We start from the raw sequence: 18430 nt of genomic DNA on the forward strand, positions 1-18430 counted from the left end.
AAGATATTACCATCATATTTATTTCAAAAATGATAAAACTGAAGTTTATAGGTTATATAGTCTTGTACACACGGTGAATGGTACACATCACATATACAAGTTTGAGCTAGGGTAATGACTGCATCTAATCTTAGCTGGCACACGTTGCCCAGGATCCTTCAGCTAGTATATAGCATTTCTGTGACTTAAACCTTATATTTGGAAAAATTTCCAAATCCATACCTCACCTTTTACCTATGCCAAGTGCCTTATTGTCTTTCTTATTCATTTATCTCATGTCACCTGGAAGACCCAGAACAGACTGGGACACAAGACCAAAACACTGAGTTGGAGGCAGGAGAAGAGGAGGACATCTGGAGAGATGTACTACTTGACCAGTATGTGGTGATGAGGCAACTCTGCCCTCAGCTAAGCCAGAAGACCACTGGGAGCCCTGCGAGAGGAGATGATGAATGTTGAAAACATAACCCCTGTTTGTCTCTGGCCAGCCTTACCTAGGGCCAGGACCTTTAGCAGAGAGCTAGAAACTGCACAGAAAGCATTAAGTCTTGGAAGACTTTCCCGTTCCTATAACGCCACCATCACATCTTCCAATTCATTTTTTCCTTCCCACCTACTTTGCAGGTCATTCAAAAGCCAATGATTTAAAAAAAAAACCCTCTTACAAGTTGATATTGTGTCTTCATGATATAGAGTTATGGCTTTGTATATATCCTCGATGTATTAATATATAAATGCCTAGGTTCCCTACTGTAAGGCAGTAGATTCAATGTATTATGCCTTTGTGAAATGAACTGAGAATCAAAAAAGTGTTTGTTACATGACAGAGTGAAAAATTCCAAAGTCTAGTCTAGAGAATATTTTCAGTACCGAGAGTATATTATTTACAAAAAATTACTCGAATGCTCCCACCTTCTAGTAAGCTTTTTATTGAAGTGCAAAACAAGCACACAGAAGCAAGCACAAATCATGAATGTATGCTTGATGAATTTTCCCAGAGTGAACACTCCCAGATCAAAAAAAAAAATGCCCTTTGGTTTTTTTTTTTTTTTTTTTTTAACAGTTTTCTATGCCTGGGTCAAAACCACTGAATAATGCAAAAACTTATCATATAAAATTTATTATTTTAAGTTCAGTTTGCCAGAAAATGCTAGAAATTTAATAAAATACAATGCCTAAAAATGAGCCATTTTACTTCAAAGAGGATAATTATCTTGGGGTTTTATTTTCCGAGTTGGAAAGTTAAAAAGTTTTGTTTTCTTTTTAACCATGAGTGGGCACGTGGTTATTTCTTTCACCCCTTAAAAAGACAGGGCTCCCTCAGCTGCACCTTCCTAACAGCCTTTCCAAAAACAGAGGATGGCTGTCTTTGCTTTCCTTCCTCTTCACCCCCCTCCTTTCCCCACATTGTCCCTGGGAATTGTTTTGAAACTGGGCAATCTCATTCTTTTCAGTCCTCCTGATTTTCAGAAGCTCCACAGAAGAAGGGAGGTGTTTTTTCTCATGGGCCATTGCACAACCTCTGTTTATACAGTGAGTGTGTTTCAGCCTCTACCTTTAATTGGCTGATAAAACCACGCCGAGAGCAAGGTAGCCCAGTACTTTGAGACTGATCTGGTGCTAGGGGCACCAACTCCTCTCTGAGTTATGAGTAGGAGCAAGACCCTGGAAATGCAGAATGTGCCTGAACACATTTGCTCTCACTCAGCTGACAGCCTTTTGATAGGAAACCAAATGGAATGCAAGACCTGCGTGTCCCCTACTTGATAATAACTAAGAGGCAGATGGCCCAGTCACAAAGGGCGATGTAAATGTCTATATGTTAGATGCCAACAAAGTGATTATAAAATTAAGGACAAGTATCTGGGCACTGCTTTCCAAGTGCACATTATTTTTCACCAGAAATTTCAGGGAAGGTTGGGCTTTCAAACATTTAATTAGTATAATGGAACTGGTTCTGCCAAGTGCATCTGAAGTTAGAGGAGGGCTCAGCCTCCTTGTCACACTCTAGGTGGTCCTGACTCTTCCTTGTTGGAGAAGGTCTGAGGGAGGGTAAATGATGCACCTTGTGTTAAGGTGTCCATTACTGGTACGATAGCAGCTCCTGTGAAGGCCTTTCCATCACTACACACAACAATAAAATTCTCCAAAGCACCCACATTAGTGGCAAAAGTCTCATGTCTACCAGGAGTTGGGTTAGCTCTGGAAGTGGTACTAACTGTATAAGATTTTCTTCCTCCATGCAAGTTCAAAAAAAAAAAAAAAAGCAGTAATTTATCAGTACTATTTTTGCTAATGTCAGTGGCAGATGATTAAAGATAAATTATAAAGCCTCCATAAACTATAATTTTATGCCCATATTTCTGATATATTAATAAAGAGAACAACAAAATCTCTGAAAATAGAACATCAGCAATGATTCTGGTCTTCCACTGCCATTAACGACGAAGACATTATAAAGAAAATGAGGATTAGAAAATGTGCTCTTCAATTCATATTTAAAAGTGCTTTGTTTAATATATATAATTTATGGCTGACCTGGTAAATCTGTCTGAACTTAAAGCCCCTTCTATTGTCACCTTTTGCTTTATTACAAATTTTTCTATGTCTCCTAAAGTGCCCCGCAGCAGCTCTCAAACCTTTTGGTCTCTGTATCCTATTATACTCCTAAAAGCCCCAAAGAGCTTTTGTTTATGTGGGTTATATATCAACAGTTACCATATTAGAAGTTAAAGCTGGGAACATTTAAAAACATTTACTTATAATTAATTTTAAAATATAGTAATAAACTCATTACCTATTAACATATGAAAAGTAAGTATATTTTCCAAAACAAAAAGTTGGTATGAAAAATGCCATTATTTTACATTTTTGCAAATCTTTTTATGTTTGGCTTAATGGAAGATGAGTAGATTCTCATATCTGGCTCTGCATTCAATCTGTTGTGCTATGTTTTTTGGTAGATGCATGTGAAGGAAATCCTGCCTCACACATATATGTAGCTAGAAAAGGGAGGAGTGTTTTAATAGCCTTTTCAGATAATTTTGCATATCCTTCTTTGGTACTACACCAAAAGTCAACAAGTGGGAGTTTCTCAAAGGTTAGTTAGAATATGGAACCTGAAACCATACTAGTGATTTTTTTGTACTCTGTTAAATTCAAAGACACTGGCATATTTTACACTTGGAATGGATTTTTTTCCATGTATGTTTTTATAGTATCATGCATTGGTCACTTGGAAACTATTGGTTCACTGAGTTTTGTGCCTCTTTTAGTTGTTGACACATTTCATTATCAGATTATAAAATGAATATATACACATATATTCATTATGTGATTATATTAACAAATCACATTGATTAATATCAGTACCCACTTGATCAGGAAAGTTTTTAAGTATTGGGAAGCTGTCAAATTCATGGGGTTGATTGCAAATTTTCCAAAATTCTAAGTTTTGTCTGAAAGACTGAATTTACTGGCAATAAATACTGTCAACTGGTTTTCTTGAAATGACAGGCTCATTTAGTTCATTTTTGAGAAAATATATGAAACACTCCGAACTGAATAACCACATTCAAGTTATTCTATTAAGTAAAATGTCATTCCATTCAAAAAGCAACTAGTTTAGCTCTTAACTCAAACAATGGCATAAGCACTTTTCCTTGGAGACAAACAGGCTGCTACTTTGATACAGAGCAGAAGGGCTTTATGTATACTTCCCGTTTTGTCATAATAAGTATTAAGGATGAAAATTTAATAAACTCAATATTTTTTTCTGCTTCATCAAGAACATTCTTAAATGAAACTGGTAATTTTTTTTTTTAACAGCGAATGCACAGCAATGAAGAATACCATGATGGCTACGACAGGTTGATGTTACTGTCCTGATTCCTGCTAAGGCGCCAGCAGATTTACCCATCAATGATTTGTATCATTAATGTAGTCAATATATTAATAGTAAAAAGGGTGAATAATGACTTAGTATTATTGTGCGACCACGATTTATCTCTTGGAGGCCCTGAGAAGGCCTTGGGTACCCCTAGGGGTTCCTGGATCACACATCGAAGGCCACTACTATAGGGGATAGTAAGTATAAATCCAAACACTCTAATCTGCTCAATGCTCATGTCCTTGTGGAGTTCATGTAAAGAAGATTTAAAAGGTTTATTTCTGTCTCCACTCTCCTGCCCTCCCTGTTTAAAAAAAAAAAAATTCATTGTGGTAGTTCAACATAAATTGTGTGTATAGAACAAAGAATTGCAGTGCTCTTGATTTCATCAGCATTTTTCTCCCTAACAAAGAAAGCTACTCTAACACTCTTAACATGCTATTGAGAAAACTATCAAACTATCATGATTATAGGAAATATGACATGCTCAGTTCCCCCTCCATCCCACCTAACTCCAACCCTCCCAAACCTTGCACTTTGGGGGAAATTTTGGATCAGCACTTGGTAGTGTCCTCAGAAATAATTGATTGTCCTAATTCAGCCACATGCAAATTAATGCTCCCCCAAAGAGGCCTTATTATAATTTCCAACCCTTGATGTCTACATAATCCCCTATAGTTCTTTAACTTCTTACTTTCTACCTTCTGTTTACCGATGCACTACTTTTGTCAGCTTAGTATACATCAATTAGTAACACAGTTGTGTTTACTAGGTCTCCCTAGAGCCTTGAGAAAGCTGCTTTGTATTTATTAATGACTACACAGAGCACTACTATTTTTCAATAGCATTTAAAAATGAGTAAATTACTGAAGATGAACTATAAAAGAATTTCATATTTCAAAGGCAAGTATAAAAAAAAAAGCACATTATTTCAAACCACCCATAATACTTGCATGGTTAATTTTATTTTCCATTTAATATCAAGGGGCGAGGGAGTCAAATCCAGAGTCTTCTGTTCTACTTTTGGCATTTTGGAGCACACACACAATTTGAGTTAGAGAACTGAGGCATAGACCTGATGATTAGTTAGGAGCTGGTTTAACAGGTCTAAATTTCATTATCACACACACATACCTGTTAAGTAATGCACACCTGATTCAGCAAAAATCCACCCATGAGATTAATTTTTTTTAAAGTTAAAAAACAAGCAATCAAGAGCAAAAAAACAAATGCATAACTCTCCCAACTTAGGTCCAGTTTTATGTTCTTAAGCATCATTCCAAACAACCAACTTGAAATGTATCCAATTTGTACACTCTTATTTTGTGAAAAATTCCCTGTACTATATTAGGTAAAGTCAGAGCTGCCCACATTGGTACAGAATTCGCTACTCAGGGAAACCAGAGAGACCAATCTCTCCTGTGATGAATCTTCCCTAACCAAACTTAAAGTGATGGGGAACAATTACAATGCTCATTTGCCCTGCTTTTATATTCCCGGTCATTTATGAAACGAAGACGCTGATCTGCAAAAATCACTATGCATTCATGAAAGGAGTTCTGGGAGCTCCCCCCCAGGATCTGGCTATGAGGCAGAAATATACCTCAGTGCACTTCCTTTGTCTTGTGCTCCCTCTTTGATGTGCAAGTCACTGGTGGAGTAAGCTGTGATCGCTTTGATGTTGAACTTCTAGACTTTATTGTTACTAGCATGCCTACAAGGAGAGCTGTCAGTCATTTCTCACATCTGAACAACCATGTTTCTTTACGGCACCTCTTTTACAAGCATCAATCCTTAAATACATGTTTTCACATTCCTGCTGATTACCACACTATCTTTGTTGGGGGAGGGCTGTGCTCAAATATAACTACAGCACCCACATTTTCTGTAAACACCCCCGAGGCATCATCAGATGGCTGGTAACCAACCTTCTTCAACAAGAGAAGCCTGAGTGCAAAACATATTTCTAGCGAATGAAAACATTCTGAAAATGCTCAATCCATCTTAACAGTCAAAATGAGTAGTTTAGCCAATATTTTCCCTAAGCAGCCAACTGAAATTACATAGAAACTTCCAAGTCACTTCAAAAGAGATTCTGAAGGCAACAGCACCAGGGGGCTTAGAAAGTCTGCCAAAACTCTGAGACATCTTAACTCATCTTAAACAACTTTGTTTCTCTGCAATGGTGGAAACAAAACACTTCTGTTCTACAGGATTTTGCTTGTGGTAGAAACATTGCTTTTGAAATAGATTTCTATCAAACCAATTGTTTTGTTAAACCATATCACTCTCAGGAGTTGCTTGCTATTATGGATGTGACTTAAGTTAAAGGAAGATGATGTTTCATAACTTATGTTTAAGGCAAACGTGGATGTGAATACAATGCGTGTACAATTTCTTAAATATATTCAGGCAAAATACGCAATATGCAAATCTTTGAAGACCTCTGTTGAAAAAGATATGGCTCTAATTTCATTTACCAGTTCCCATCAGATTTTCTTTTCAAACTCCTTTATCACTTCTGAAACTGCTGAATATTATCAAACCCCACTGGGAAATTCCACACAAAAAGGAAATAAACTTAAGGTGCTTACATCACACCATGCTGGTTTATAACGAACAGCTATCTTTCTGAATAAATGTTTCAATGAAACCCAAGTTCTTAAGAGATATCAGGTCTCAAATAAGGAAGTAAAATGATATTTTTCATGCTAGAGTTTGGTTCTGTTATTATTATTATTTTTATAAGCTGGCAACATAAGAGATACTCTGTTTCTGCTTGCTAATAAACTGCAAACAATACATAGGGAGTGACTCAATTTCTTTGGGTTTCTGGCCTGGAACATTTGGTAAGGAATGAAATTACTGTGGTGTGCAATGGTTAAGGCTATTCCAGGGTTTCCATTTTTAACGACCGTCTCTGCCCCTCAGTTTTAAACCAACCATCAAAAATGGAAAAAGCTTTGGGCTAGAATTTGATAAATAAGGTATGACTGTAATTTACCAGAACTAAGTCGGGGCATATTTATTATTAATATTAATGAAAGCTTGCTTGTTCTTAAATTTACTTAAATAGTCGGCACGAAGTAATTACTTCTTTCGGCCTTAATTTTTACTTCCAAAGGAACTGATTAGCTGATTGAAGCACCTATAGCACCTATAGCAATTAAGGGTAGAGACTGGGAATAAAGAACCTAAGAGGCATTTGTTTGCCTCTACTAAGTCTCAAACAAGAAACCAGATCATTTTTCCGCGTTAACAGAGACACTTTCATAGATTGTTAGAGCTGGAAAAGATCTTGATGGCTACCAAGTCCAACCCTCTAATTTTAGAATTGGGGAAAGTGAGAAATTGATGTAACTTGACAATTATTGCATCATGGATCTGGGACAAGAACCCATGTTTTCATCCTCTCCCACCCTATATAGAAGGGTTTCTGCTACTCAACACTGTTTCACTACAGTGGGGACCAGGTGACTCACGTATAAAGTAAGCCTCTAGTTGAGGCTTCTCAACTAGAATTACCTGAGTAGCTTAAAAAAAGGACCAGTACTTGGCTTCACCTTGGGCCAATAAAACCAGAATCTCTAGGAGCCAAGCCTGGGCTTATGTATTTTACTTACAAATTTTAAAAAGCTCTCTAGATAGACTAATATGCAGACAAGGCTGGGACAGATGACCTCTAGGATCTCTTCTGGGTCTACTGCAGAATGTTCACCATCAGTTGGAAAAGTTTCTTTGATTCAGTTCCCTGGTGTTGATCCATGAGGCCATAAGCATTTCTAAGGCATTATACTGTTTTTACATTGGCCCAGCTGTTGTCACTATCTATATTTATCTAGTTCATTTATGTTTACTTAGGTGTTGTTTCTCTCTCCCCACCTGAATGTACACTTGCACACAACAGGGTCTGCCATGATCACTGCTGTCCCCACAGCCCCCAGAATCACATCTGCCACAATAATGGAATATTGCATCAGCATTTTCCAAAGGAGGGAGTTGGTGTTGCAGTGTGGAAGGGGGCAGGTTGCTCTCCTCCTCACAGCCAGAGCAGTTCTACTTTTACCTGTTCCCCCAGACTAGAATCTAAGCGGCTTGAAGGCAGTGGTTTGTGTTGTCTGGACTCCTCCTTCAGGGCATGGACACCGGCAGATACACACACACCAAGCGCTCAGTGACTGAGAAAGGCCCTTTGGTAAATAGGAAGCATTGAGGAGCTTGCAGGGCACTGAAACCTTTACTTTGTTGCTGTAAAAAGCCACATAGAAAATACATCACTGTTTCCACTGGAGTTGGCCTTGACTCCTGCAATAGAATCTCCAGCTTGTCCCCACAAATGGTCACAATATTGGCAAGACCCAGTGCGAGCACACACTGAGGGCTAGAATGCATTGTGTGTATGTCACATGCAGAGGCCAGGGCTCCCAGACAAGGCTCTATGGTGAGAAGGAATATAGTGTTTGGAAAGTATCACGGGCACCTCTAGCACCAAAACAGCCTCTGGGTCCTCTGCTGTTTGGGACATTTGGGGTAAGAGATTTGGAGTAAAGTCTGCCTACTTCCTCCTACATGCTGGGTGATAGCAAGGCCAAAGTAACCAGAAAAATAATTCAAGAGTTTTAATAATATTTAAATAATGGAAGAAATTGCTCATGTTGGGCACCTCTTCTGCTCTGAAAGCAGATTTCAGTGGACTAAAGGAAAATGTATGATCACTCTAATATTATTTACCTTTCTGAGCTTCACTGTCCTCATTAGTAAGAGGAGAGGGTTAGACAACAACAGTGATTCCCAAACTGTTTTGGGAATTTACAGGCATGCACCACCACCCCCAGCTAATTTTTCTTATTTGTTGTAGAGACAAGGTCTTGCTATTTTGCCCAGGCTGGTCTTGAACTCCTGGGCTTAAGTAATCTACCTGCTTTGGCCTCCCAAAGTGCTGGGATTACAGGTGTGAGCCACCACAGTTGGCCTGTGCTTTTTAAATATATGCCTTCTTGGGCGTCACTGATAGAACAGATGGATAGAATCAGACTCTGTCTGGGTGGGACCCAGGAATCTGCCTTTTAACAGACTCCCTGGATTACGGGATATACTCTACAGTTTCAGAACCACTGTTTTATACAGGTTTTAGAGCTAACTCATGGCTTATTTGGAAGCAACCACATTCACACATAAGTATAGAGGTTGACCGTATCCAATTATATTAACATTTCATTGGATTATTTTGCATGTCACAAAATCTCCTTCATTTCAAATGGCACGTAGCTCATAGAAATTGCAAACCTATAAGCCTAGTAGTTGTAAAGCAGCCTTCTGTGGTTAAGTATGGTTGCCAATTTCTCAATGCATTTTTTAAGCACTGATTCATGGCTTAAGATATTTGGGAGGAAGGTGTCTCAGCTCTATTACAAAGGCACAAAGGTGGCACCTGAATTATCTTCCACACAATAGGCACGTAAGTATTTGCTGAAACAAATTTGTTTACTTATTTTTACCCAGTCTCCAACAGAAGATTTGAAGCGAGATAAACAAATAAAAAGAAAGGGGAAAAAAAACTCCCAACAACTGAAAAATGAAAATAACATTCTGTGCAAAAGAGAATACTTCTCATGTGGTAAAAGAATCACACTTCTGGGTGGTGTGGATTGAAAAACGGTTGGCTACAATAACTGATCTGAAACTTAACCAAAAGTCTTCATTTTCTGAACCACTACTGTATTTCTATGATGGAAAGGTTCAAACAACAGGTTTTCCTTGCTGTTTATTTTCCTTGTTTTTCATGAAACAATGCAATTTCATCTTTCTAGTAGGAACAAGTGAGCACTGGCATCCTTTAAAATCCTGATGATTATCTGGGATGATTATTACCCTGGTTATTACAGCTCAGATTTGAAGCTTTGACTTCTTGAGCAGTACAAAATTCACATAAATATGCATTCTTATACCTCTGTGTAGTATCAGGGACAAATGATATTTAATTAAATAGGGATATCTATATTTAATCCTCTGGTTCCAACACAGGAATCAGACTGTTCTGATCATTTCACGTTTGATACAGCACCAAAACTGAACCCACAATTCACTTCTATTATCTATTTGTCCTAAAAATTATGCAAACAAATGTTTATCTCTATTGCACGCAGTGTTTTAAAGCATAAACTCTTTTATGTTCTAAAAACCTATGTAACTATATCTTAGCTTTTAGGCAAACTGTATATACTTCAATGAACCAAACAATCTAACCACAAGTCTTCAGAAACCAAGGGGTTAATAGTTTTTTTTATCCATGTTTAAAATTGTTTTATTACCAAAAAGAGCTACAGTAATTTACTTCTTTCTAAACATTTATCATTTTTGAAAAAGAAAAGGTCTAGATTTAAAAAGAGAAAACGCTGAATTTAGCTGATCAAATGACAACTTCTTTTTAAAAAATATTCAAGGGATAGAGGAAAAGAATTGAGGAAAAGAACTGAGGTTGAAACTTCAAAAAAAATTACAAAGATTACCATACAGGTCACAATAATTGTTTACTCACAAGCCAAATCTCACTTAAATTTAATATACAAACAGAATTTTATAAATCAGGTTTAATCTATCGTTAAGTTTGCAAAAAAAAAAAAAAAAACTTCCCTTCCTTCCTTCCAAGCAAACTTTTAAAATTCGTTATCTCCTCTACAGTTACATTTCTGAGAACCATGTAAAACAATGAATTACACTTCTGAATCTAACGTAGAATGTCCCATTGCACTTCAGAAAATAATTCAACCTTTGACCTTCCCCACTAGCCTGATGGGAAATTCATTGGCACCATCACGGCTGTAGCCGTCCACGAGTACGCGACCACTAGAGGGCAGCCTTATCTCAGATCTGACACAGTACTTTGCCGAAAAACATCTCAAACGCTTCTAATGTTCCTTTAATTATTTTTTTAATATCTTTGATTTTCCTGGATATTTAATATCAACTTCAACGGAACTAAAAGTATTCCTAAACAGTGCAAAAGTCCACTTCCACAAATTACAATGAGATCCCAAAGACTGGTCATGGGAGGCGCTAAAGATACACCTTAGCTTATGTATCTTAAAAAGTTTACCACAAATGTTTTTCATCTTTAAGTCATTTCTTCCTCTTTACTATGTGCTGGGTTAAGCGCCAAGTCAATCACACCACAACTGGAACTTGGGGTCCACTTCTGGCATGAAAATTTCTCGTGGTTCTAGGCAAACTGAAGTGTGTTTGAAGAAGAAACTGACCAAGATTGTGGGAAGGTGAAACCTTGAGCAAAACGGACCAGAGACAGACAGCAGAGATTGCAGATTAGAGGGGTGTGTGTGTGTGTGTGTGTGTGTGTGTGTGTGTGTTATGCTTCAAATAACTGTCTTTCATTTGAAAGATGGATTAAATGTGTTCTGCACAGCCCCAAAAGAAAGGATCAGAATTAAGGGATTAAAAGAACAAAGGAGAGACTTACGCTTGATTTAAGATTTTTCTAATTCAAGATGAAATAAGCTACCTTTAAAGATAGTGAGTTCCCCATCACTGGAGGTGTTCAAGCCTAACCACATAACCACTTGGCAGGAATACTGTGGAGAGGATCCAAATGCCAATGGGACATTTCATCTAATTGACTTTTAAGGTTTCTCCTACTCTGAGACTCTATGAAATGAGGCTAATTTGTTTTCAAACACACCTCAATCCAGCAGTCATAAAGGTAAGTCCTCGCCAAATAAGAAATGAGCTTTTGCAGATCTACTTGGAAACTTTTAGATTTTGGGTGATTTTCTAAAAGACAACAGATTTCTCAAGAGTATATCTATAATCATTCCCCCTAGCTGTCATGGGAACAAACAGGACAGCATTCACAAGCACAAGGTACATGAGCTTTCTGCTCCGTAAAGGCATATTAAAATTAGAAGATGCATTTGTGGATGCTCCCTTTGCCTAGGGATAAATGGAACATATAGATACATCTCTCAGTTCTATCACAATGGTGATCAGTTACACAGGTTAGCTCTACTTCATGGTATTCTGTACCCTTTAGGAGAGTAATGCTTATATTTCACCCAGATCCTCTTACAACAAGCGGACTTAATGAAAATCATGAAGAGAGCTAATGATAAGCAAATAAGAATAACCCCATTTGTACCAAATTGATTTTATTAAATAGTAATTTAAAGATATTAGGCTCAGCAAAGCATTACATAATTGGATCTATTTTTTTCCCTTATAAATGCCAGAGTTATAATTTCCACTAACTAGAGACAAAGTTATATCCAGGACATTTTCATAGCTTCCTCCAGGGGAAGCATGAAGATAGAAATTAGGGTTTCAGTCTGTGCTTCACGATGTATCGGCTGGAAGAGCTTGGCTACAACACATAACCTCTGTGAGCCTCAGTTTCTTCCATGAAAAAACATGACACTATCAGTGACTTTCTAAGGAGGATTAAATAAGACTGTTTGTAAACCATAAAGCACAAAATATAGATTACCATCATTTCCCTATTTATTTCTGAAATGCCTAGTAAACTTCAGGAGCTATAAAAGCAAAAGCAAAAAATGAAATCACTGGCAAACCTAAGGAATAAACTTGATGTTACTTTTTTATGCCCACGGGAGCAAAGACTTTAAAGTTATACTATTTCTTTAAAATATGATGAGGGCTAACAAATTTTACTTTAAAAAGAAAATCCAGAAACAAAAGATTTCAGCTACCTTCTTGCATTTTTCCCATTGGCTAAATTATCTGACTATTTAGGTCTCTTATCTCTGGCCATAGCACTCTGACAATTTACCAAAAAAGCATGTTCTATCATGTCACAAACAATACTGACAGATACAAAAAGCCCTGCCTATGAATCTCTCAGTCCATGAGTCAAAATGCTGGGGTAGAAGGGAGGTATCCTTAGTGGCGGGCGTAGCTAGATTGGGGAGAGGGAACTTGTAAATCATTTCTCAGGGGGTCAATATATGTTCTTTGAGATGCTATCAAATGACACCTGACTTGTCCCTGGTAGATCTCTCCATAAAATTTTGTTTTAAGTAGAGAAACATAAAAATGGTATAGCTGCTGACTATCTAATTACGGTTTTTAAAATTACTAAATATGAAATATATAAAGACAGCCTGGATTTCTTACTAATGAACATTATAAATATTTAAAATGTATGCAGAAAACATTTCTATGACAAAGTATTTTTAGAAGATTTGGTCCATACAAGGGGTGTTATTGATCTCCAAAATAAGAGTATTTTAAGAAAACTGAACTCCATATCTACCTCTTCCAATCTATTCATCCATCCAGTAACTTTTTCTCCCAGTAAATGGCCATTTGTAAATATTATTTTCTTAGGCAGCCTAGAGCAAGTTACAAAGTGGCTGGGTGCTATTGCAGGTGCTTTGCAATTATCTACTTGCTGATCTCAACCATTTTTATTGTGATTCACTTGGCTAGGAGTGAAAGATGGGAGAAAAAGGAGTCTAGTGAGAACTATTAATATATTTACAAGCATATTTACTAGATATTAAAGACCTAAGGTTTAAATCACATATTCTATATATTTTGAAAGGACTGTTTCTATTTAGAAATATTATTTCATAACTGGGTGGCATTAAAGAAATTATATGGTTCTCAATTCAAGTCGAGGGCAAAGTGGTTTACTTGAGCATGATGTTGCTTTGCATTTAAAGTGATGTGACTGAAATACATAAAATCAAGTGGGGGCCCATGAAAACAGTGCTTTTGAAATACTCTCTACTTCACCGAGGGTCCAGGCTCCCTCCTCCTCCCAGGGAAAAATGGATTCCTAAATCCTCTTTGTCTTTAAAAGAACTGACGCCTTCTTGCCAGATGAGCACTATGTTCAGTAGTGGCAACCATTTGGATTTTCTCTTTTCAAGATCCAGCCATCACCCTCTCCCAATCCTACCCATCGCAGGTCACAAAAGTGGAATAAAAATCCCAGCTAAGGGATACCAGAAAAATGGTGCTTAAAATGAGACCAGGGATTGAATTCAATTTTCATGTGATTAAAAAAAAAAAACGGCCAAATTCTTCAAAACTATAAAATCACATTTATTCCTGTTGGACATACTACTAACTACCAATGTATATAGCATTTTCAAAGTGGTAAGGCACACGAATCGGGCTAGAGGAAGAATCTATTATGGGACAGAAATTCCCTTTAAGCCTCCCTGTGCTCTTATAACTTCATTTACATGAACATAGGCTGAGTACTCATACGAAGCAAAGGGGTATATAATCTACTGAAACTGATGAAGCTCTTGCATTTCCTTTCAGCACTTGGCTGCCGTGTGACATTTGGCCAAGGCACTTTTATGATGAGCAGAACAAGTGCTCCCCTGATTATAAACGTTATCACTGGCCTTCTCCATTTGCCAAGAAGCAGTCCAAATGGTATTGGAATTTTGTTGTTAATTAAACAAAAACAAAACTGAAGGGTGAGAGGAAAGTTGTTCAAATGCAGATTTATTACATCTAATCATGAAACTACTTTAAGCCTAAACTTATTTGACAACTAACACAGAGGGAAGATTTTCTTCTTTGGTGAGTTCAAAGGGCCTGATTTAATGATGTTTAAAAAACATAAGTAAATCAGCCAACAAAGAGAATGTTTCTCTTTTATGGTCGCTTGTTCTCTCCTCCCTGTCCACATGCATCCACATACCAAAAAGCTACATTGTAAAGAGTGTTTCTGTTTTGCATGAAAAATCTAATTATACAAACTCTCTTACATATGGAACCAATTTAACTATTAAAACAGCAATAGGGAAGTATTTAATATGATTCTGGGCCAGTTTTTTCCCCTTAAATCTGATATGGAAACATTTAGTGCATTCCTCATTTTCCCACAAACTATTTTTCTTCAGCTTAAATTTGTACCAAAGCAAGATAATCCCATTAAAACACAGGATGTTATGATATTGGGAATGAAATATTCTAATTGTCCAGATACATTCGCTCTCTCTCCCTTGTCTTTCTCACTCTCTCTCAGCTGAGCTTATAGAAAAATTGCATTGCCAGTACTTCTGAGCTACTTTTCTCAAAGCACAATACTATGAATCTATTATTTTATGGCAGCCAGAGGTCACTCCAAGACAAATGTGTGGGCTGGAGCTTTTGGGAGGGGGGTAGTGTGTGTGATTCTCATTATTCTATTAGCAAGGGATAGTATGGAAATTCACTTTGTAGAACTACAAAAGCAAAAGCCTATGTACTAGGAAACATCAAAATTAAATTAAAATATTAAAATGTACTTTCCTTATTGTTTGGTGGTTACTGTTCTTAGGGGAAAAAGCAGTTTAAAATGTCTCAGCCTCTCACCTTTCCCCCAATCAACGCAAATTAAACTAAACAAAATGGATAAAGACTAGCATTGACACCTCCTAAAATAGCAAAATCTATTTCATAACTTAAAGGAAAAATGGAAGGAAACGTGCTAACTATAAAAACTATTTGAGTCGTTTTATACTTACAGGGTTAAAGAAATGCAGGAATAGCATAAAAATTTTTTGGGGGGAGACGGGAAGAGAAATAGATTTGTTTTACATAAGAAGTCGGGTAAGACACCTTTACATTTTTTTCCCCCAAATGATTTTAAGCGCTTAAGAGCGTGGATCACGGGGAGATTTCCTTTCTTTTACTATATCAGCTGCATATTCTAAAACTGATTAAATCCCATTTCCCGCAAGCCACAGGGGAAAAGATAGAAAATTTGCTGTGGGCACATTGTATAGAAAGATTTCATCTCAAGCAGCTCATCTTAGCGTCCAGTACGTTTCGGGCTGTTAATAATTAATAAAAGAGATGCTACCCAATCTCTAGTGAAGAAAGGCAAAGCTCGGTGATCCGAAAGTAAACCCAGCACAGATACCGAACTGGTGTTCTTCATTCTGGATTGCAGCAAAACCCCAACCTAGCAAACGTTTAACCAGCGCTCGGCGCCCGCACGTGTGGGCAGAGCCCGCAGGACAGTCTGGGTCTGCACAATTGCTGCGCATTAGGGGAGCCGCGACGGCCACAAACAGATGGGGCTCTAAATCCCCAAGCCTGGCGGCCGGGCCTGCGAAGCCGCTCGGGCAGATTATCCACCGGGAGGGACCTGCAGGCGCTGAAGCGGGCAGCGCTCTGCGGGCTGAGTTTCTCCGGGGCTGTTTGCAACAGTCGCAAGAGCGAGTTTTGGTTCCTCCGGCGGCACAGGCGACTTCCTGCACACCTCCAAACTTTGGCTTTCTTATGACAAACTTCCCTGACTTGCCAGGTTTCTTTCCTCCTCACCTGAGAGGACCTCGAGCCAGCCCCCCCACCTCCAACCAGTCCCTCTTGCCATCCCATTACCGGCCCGGGGTCCCGATCCGGGCGGCAGGCCGGGCGGGGAAGCTTGGCCGCCACTGGCCCGGCCCCGTCGGCCCTCACCACGGTCTAACCTCCACCTCTGCCCGCGAGTCCCATCAGCTGACAAGTTGCCTCCCCACATCCATCCACAAGCTGAAGTATCAAGTGGGAGTGCGCTGCGGCTAGCGAGGGTTCTCGGCACGCTCCAGGCGCCCGTCTCGCTCCGGCCCGCGCGCTTTCGCAGTCGGCCGCGGCGGGACGCGGCGGGGACCTGCCGCACTTCCCCGGCGGGCGGTCGCTCGGGCGCTAGGGGCCGCCGGGCCGCCAGAGGGGGAGGGCGCAAGGCCTGGGGCGCTGACCAGTCTCCGGGGATGACAGCGCGACCGCGCGCACGCACCGCCCGGCCCGGCCACGGCGCCTCCCCCACCTAGGCCGGAGCTGTCCCGGGTGCGGGCCCTAGGGACCGGCCGCGGACGGCCCCGGCTTCCTCCGAGCTCCCCAGATCCTCCCCCTCCATTCCCGAAGCGCAGCGACTCCCGGCAAACTTTCTTTTGGGAGCCCTGCCGGGTGCCAGGAGGACCCAGGCGACTGACAGAAGCCGGAAGGGGCGGAAGAGGGGGATCCAGCCCGTGCGCCTTTGCCCCTAATGGGAGCCAGGCCGATCCCACGGCCGGGCTCAGGTGGCGCCGCCGCGGTGGCCCAGAAGGCCCTGGCGGGGCCCTCGCACCGAGCCCCGAGCAGTACGTGCGCTCGGGCAGGCGCGCCCACCCCTCCCCCTGCGCGCCCTCCTCCCCGCCCCCCCGGAGCAGCCAGCCCACCCGGCCCCGGCGGGGCGCCCGGGCTCACCTTTCATCGCTGCGATCACAAAATACATCATTTAAGCCGCGGTGCGGAGAGCGCAGGGAGAGCGGATGGTCCGACCCCGGAGCCCCCTCTGCCGCCGCCGCGCCGCCGCCGCCCGAGCCACAGCAGCAGCTGCCGCAGCTGCCCGCCCGCCGAGAGCCATCCCGAGCCATAAGAGGCTCCATGTGACCGGCTGACATCACGGCCGCCGCTCTGTTTACACCGCGCCCCTCCGCTTCCTCCCCGGGCGGGAGGCGGGAGGCGGGAGGCGGGCGCGCCCCAGCGCCGCGCCCCGCCCCGCCCCCGCGGGCAGGTGAGCAGCGGCGGCTCGGCGGGCCCACCCGCGCCCCCGGCCCGCGCCCGCGCCCCGGCCTGCTCCGAGCCTCTCGCATCACCTGTGGCCGCCGGAGCGCTTTCTGCACACAGCGCCTCGCACATCGCGCGTCTGACCACTAGCCTCCTCGACTCCGCGAGGCCAGAGGCGCACAACCCGACGCCACTCTCCCGCTCCCTCCCCGCGGCCCCCGGGGGGGACAGATGCGCCAGCTTGTCGGCGGAAAAGAGGGGCTTGCTCGCGGGGGCGGGTAACAGGCACCCTCATTTCCCTGAGAGCCCCAGCTCTATTCGGAAGACACACACCCCTCCAGGCCATGGGGAACGAAGCCACAGGGACCGTCGGGGGACTGGAGAAAGCACCTCCGAAGTCTTTCCAGAGAGACTCCGCCTGGGCAGGGGGACTCCGCCCACTCAACCCTGGGTAACCCTCATCGTACCAACTCCAGGGGCCCGGTTTACATCCCTCGCCCCCCTCCCCGCGTCCAGGGCCGCCGATACCTGGAAGGAGAGCACAAAACTGTACGTGAATCACTTAAATGAACTCCAGTTGCCGGCTAATTTGGGCCACTAAATTCCCAGGCTCTTTCATATCCAGCCTTCTCTCCAGAGAACACATCTACAAGTGGAAAAGGCTGTAGTTTTCATACCCTAAAAATGAGACTCTGGTATTTTGGACAGAAAAAAAAAAATCTCTAAAGGTCAACTTTGTGAATTTTAACTTGCAACCAAGACATAATTCCCTGCAAACTTGGAAACTTAATCCTTTTTACTGACCTTATGGAACCGTAAATCATGACTTTGTCATTTCAAAGATGAATCTCCTTGCGATGAATTTCAGATGCTACATGCTCACATTCTGCATTATTTAAAACTTTGGCAAGTATATCTATAGTATTGAGCATAACAGAAAAAAATTCTCAAAAGCCAAGTTTGCATACCTACTGCTGTTCCTTCACGAAATTTCATTCTGCTTTCGTTTCTGTTGGTCTGTGTTTTCATGTACAA

At 41.1% G+C, this 18430-nt stretch overlaps 1 protein-coding gene across 1 annotated transcript in view; it reads right to left on the reverse strand.

Annotated features, from left to right (window-relative positions):
- Window positions 1–17247, reverse strand: part of RORA (RAR related orphan receptor A) — a 96672-nt gene extending 79425 nt beyond the window's left edge. The window contains exon 1 of the mRNA XM_045530568.1: window positions 17093–17247. Coding sequence (XP_045386524.1) covers window positions 17093–17123 — 31 coding nt within the window. The 5' untranslated portion in view covers window positions 17124–17247. The remainder of the gene's footprint in view (window positions 1–17092) is intronic.
- Between the last annotated feature and the right edge of the window lie 1183 nt (window positions 17248–18430).

The sequence above is a fragment of the Lemur catta genome, chromosome 1, assembly GCF_020740605.2.
Source record: "Lemur catta isolate mLemCat1 chromosome 1, mLemCat1.pri, whole genome shotgun sequence".
Classification (NCBI taxonomy): Eukaryota; Metazoa; Chordata; class Mammalia; order Primates; family Lemuridae; genus Lemur; species Lemur catta.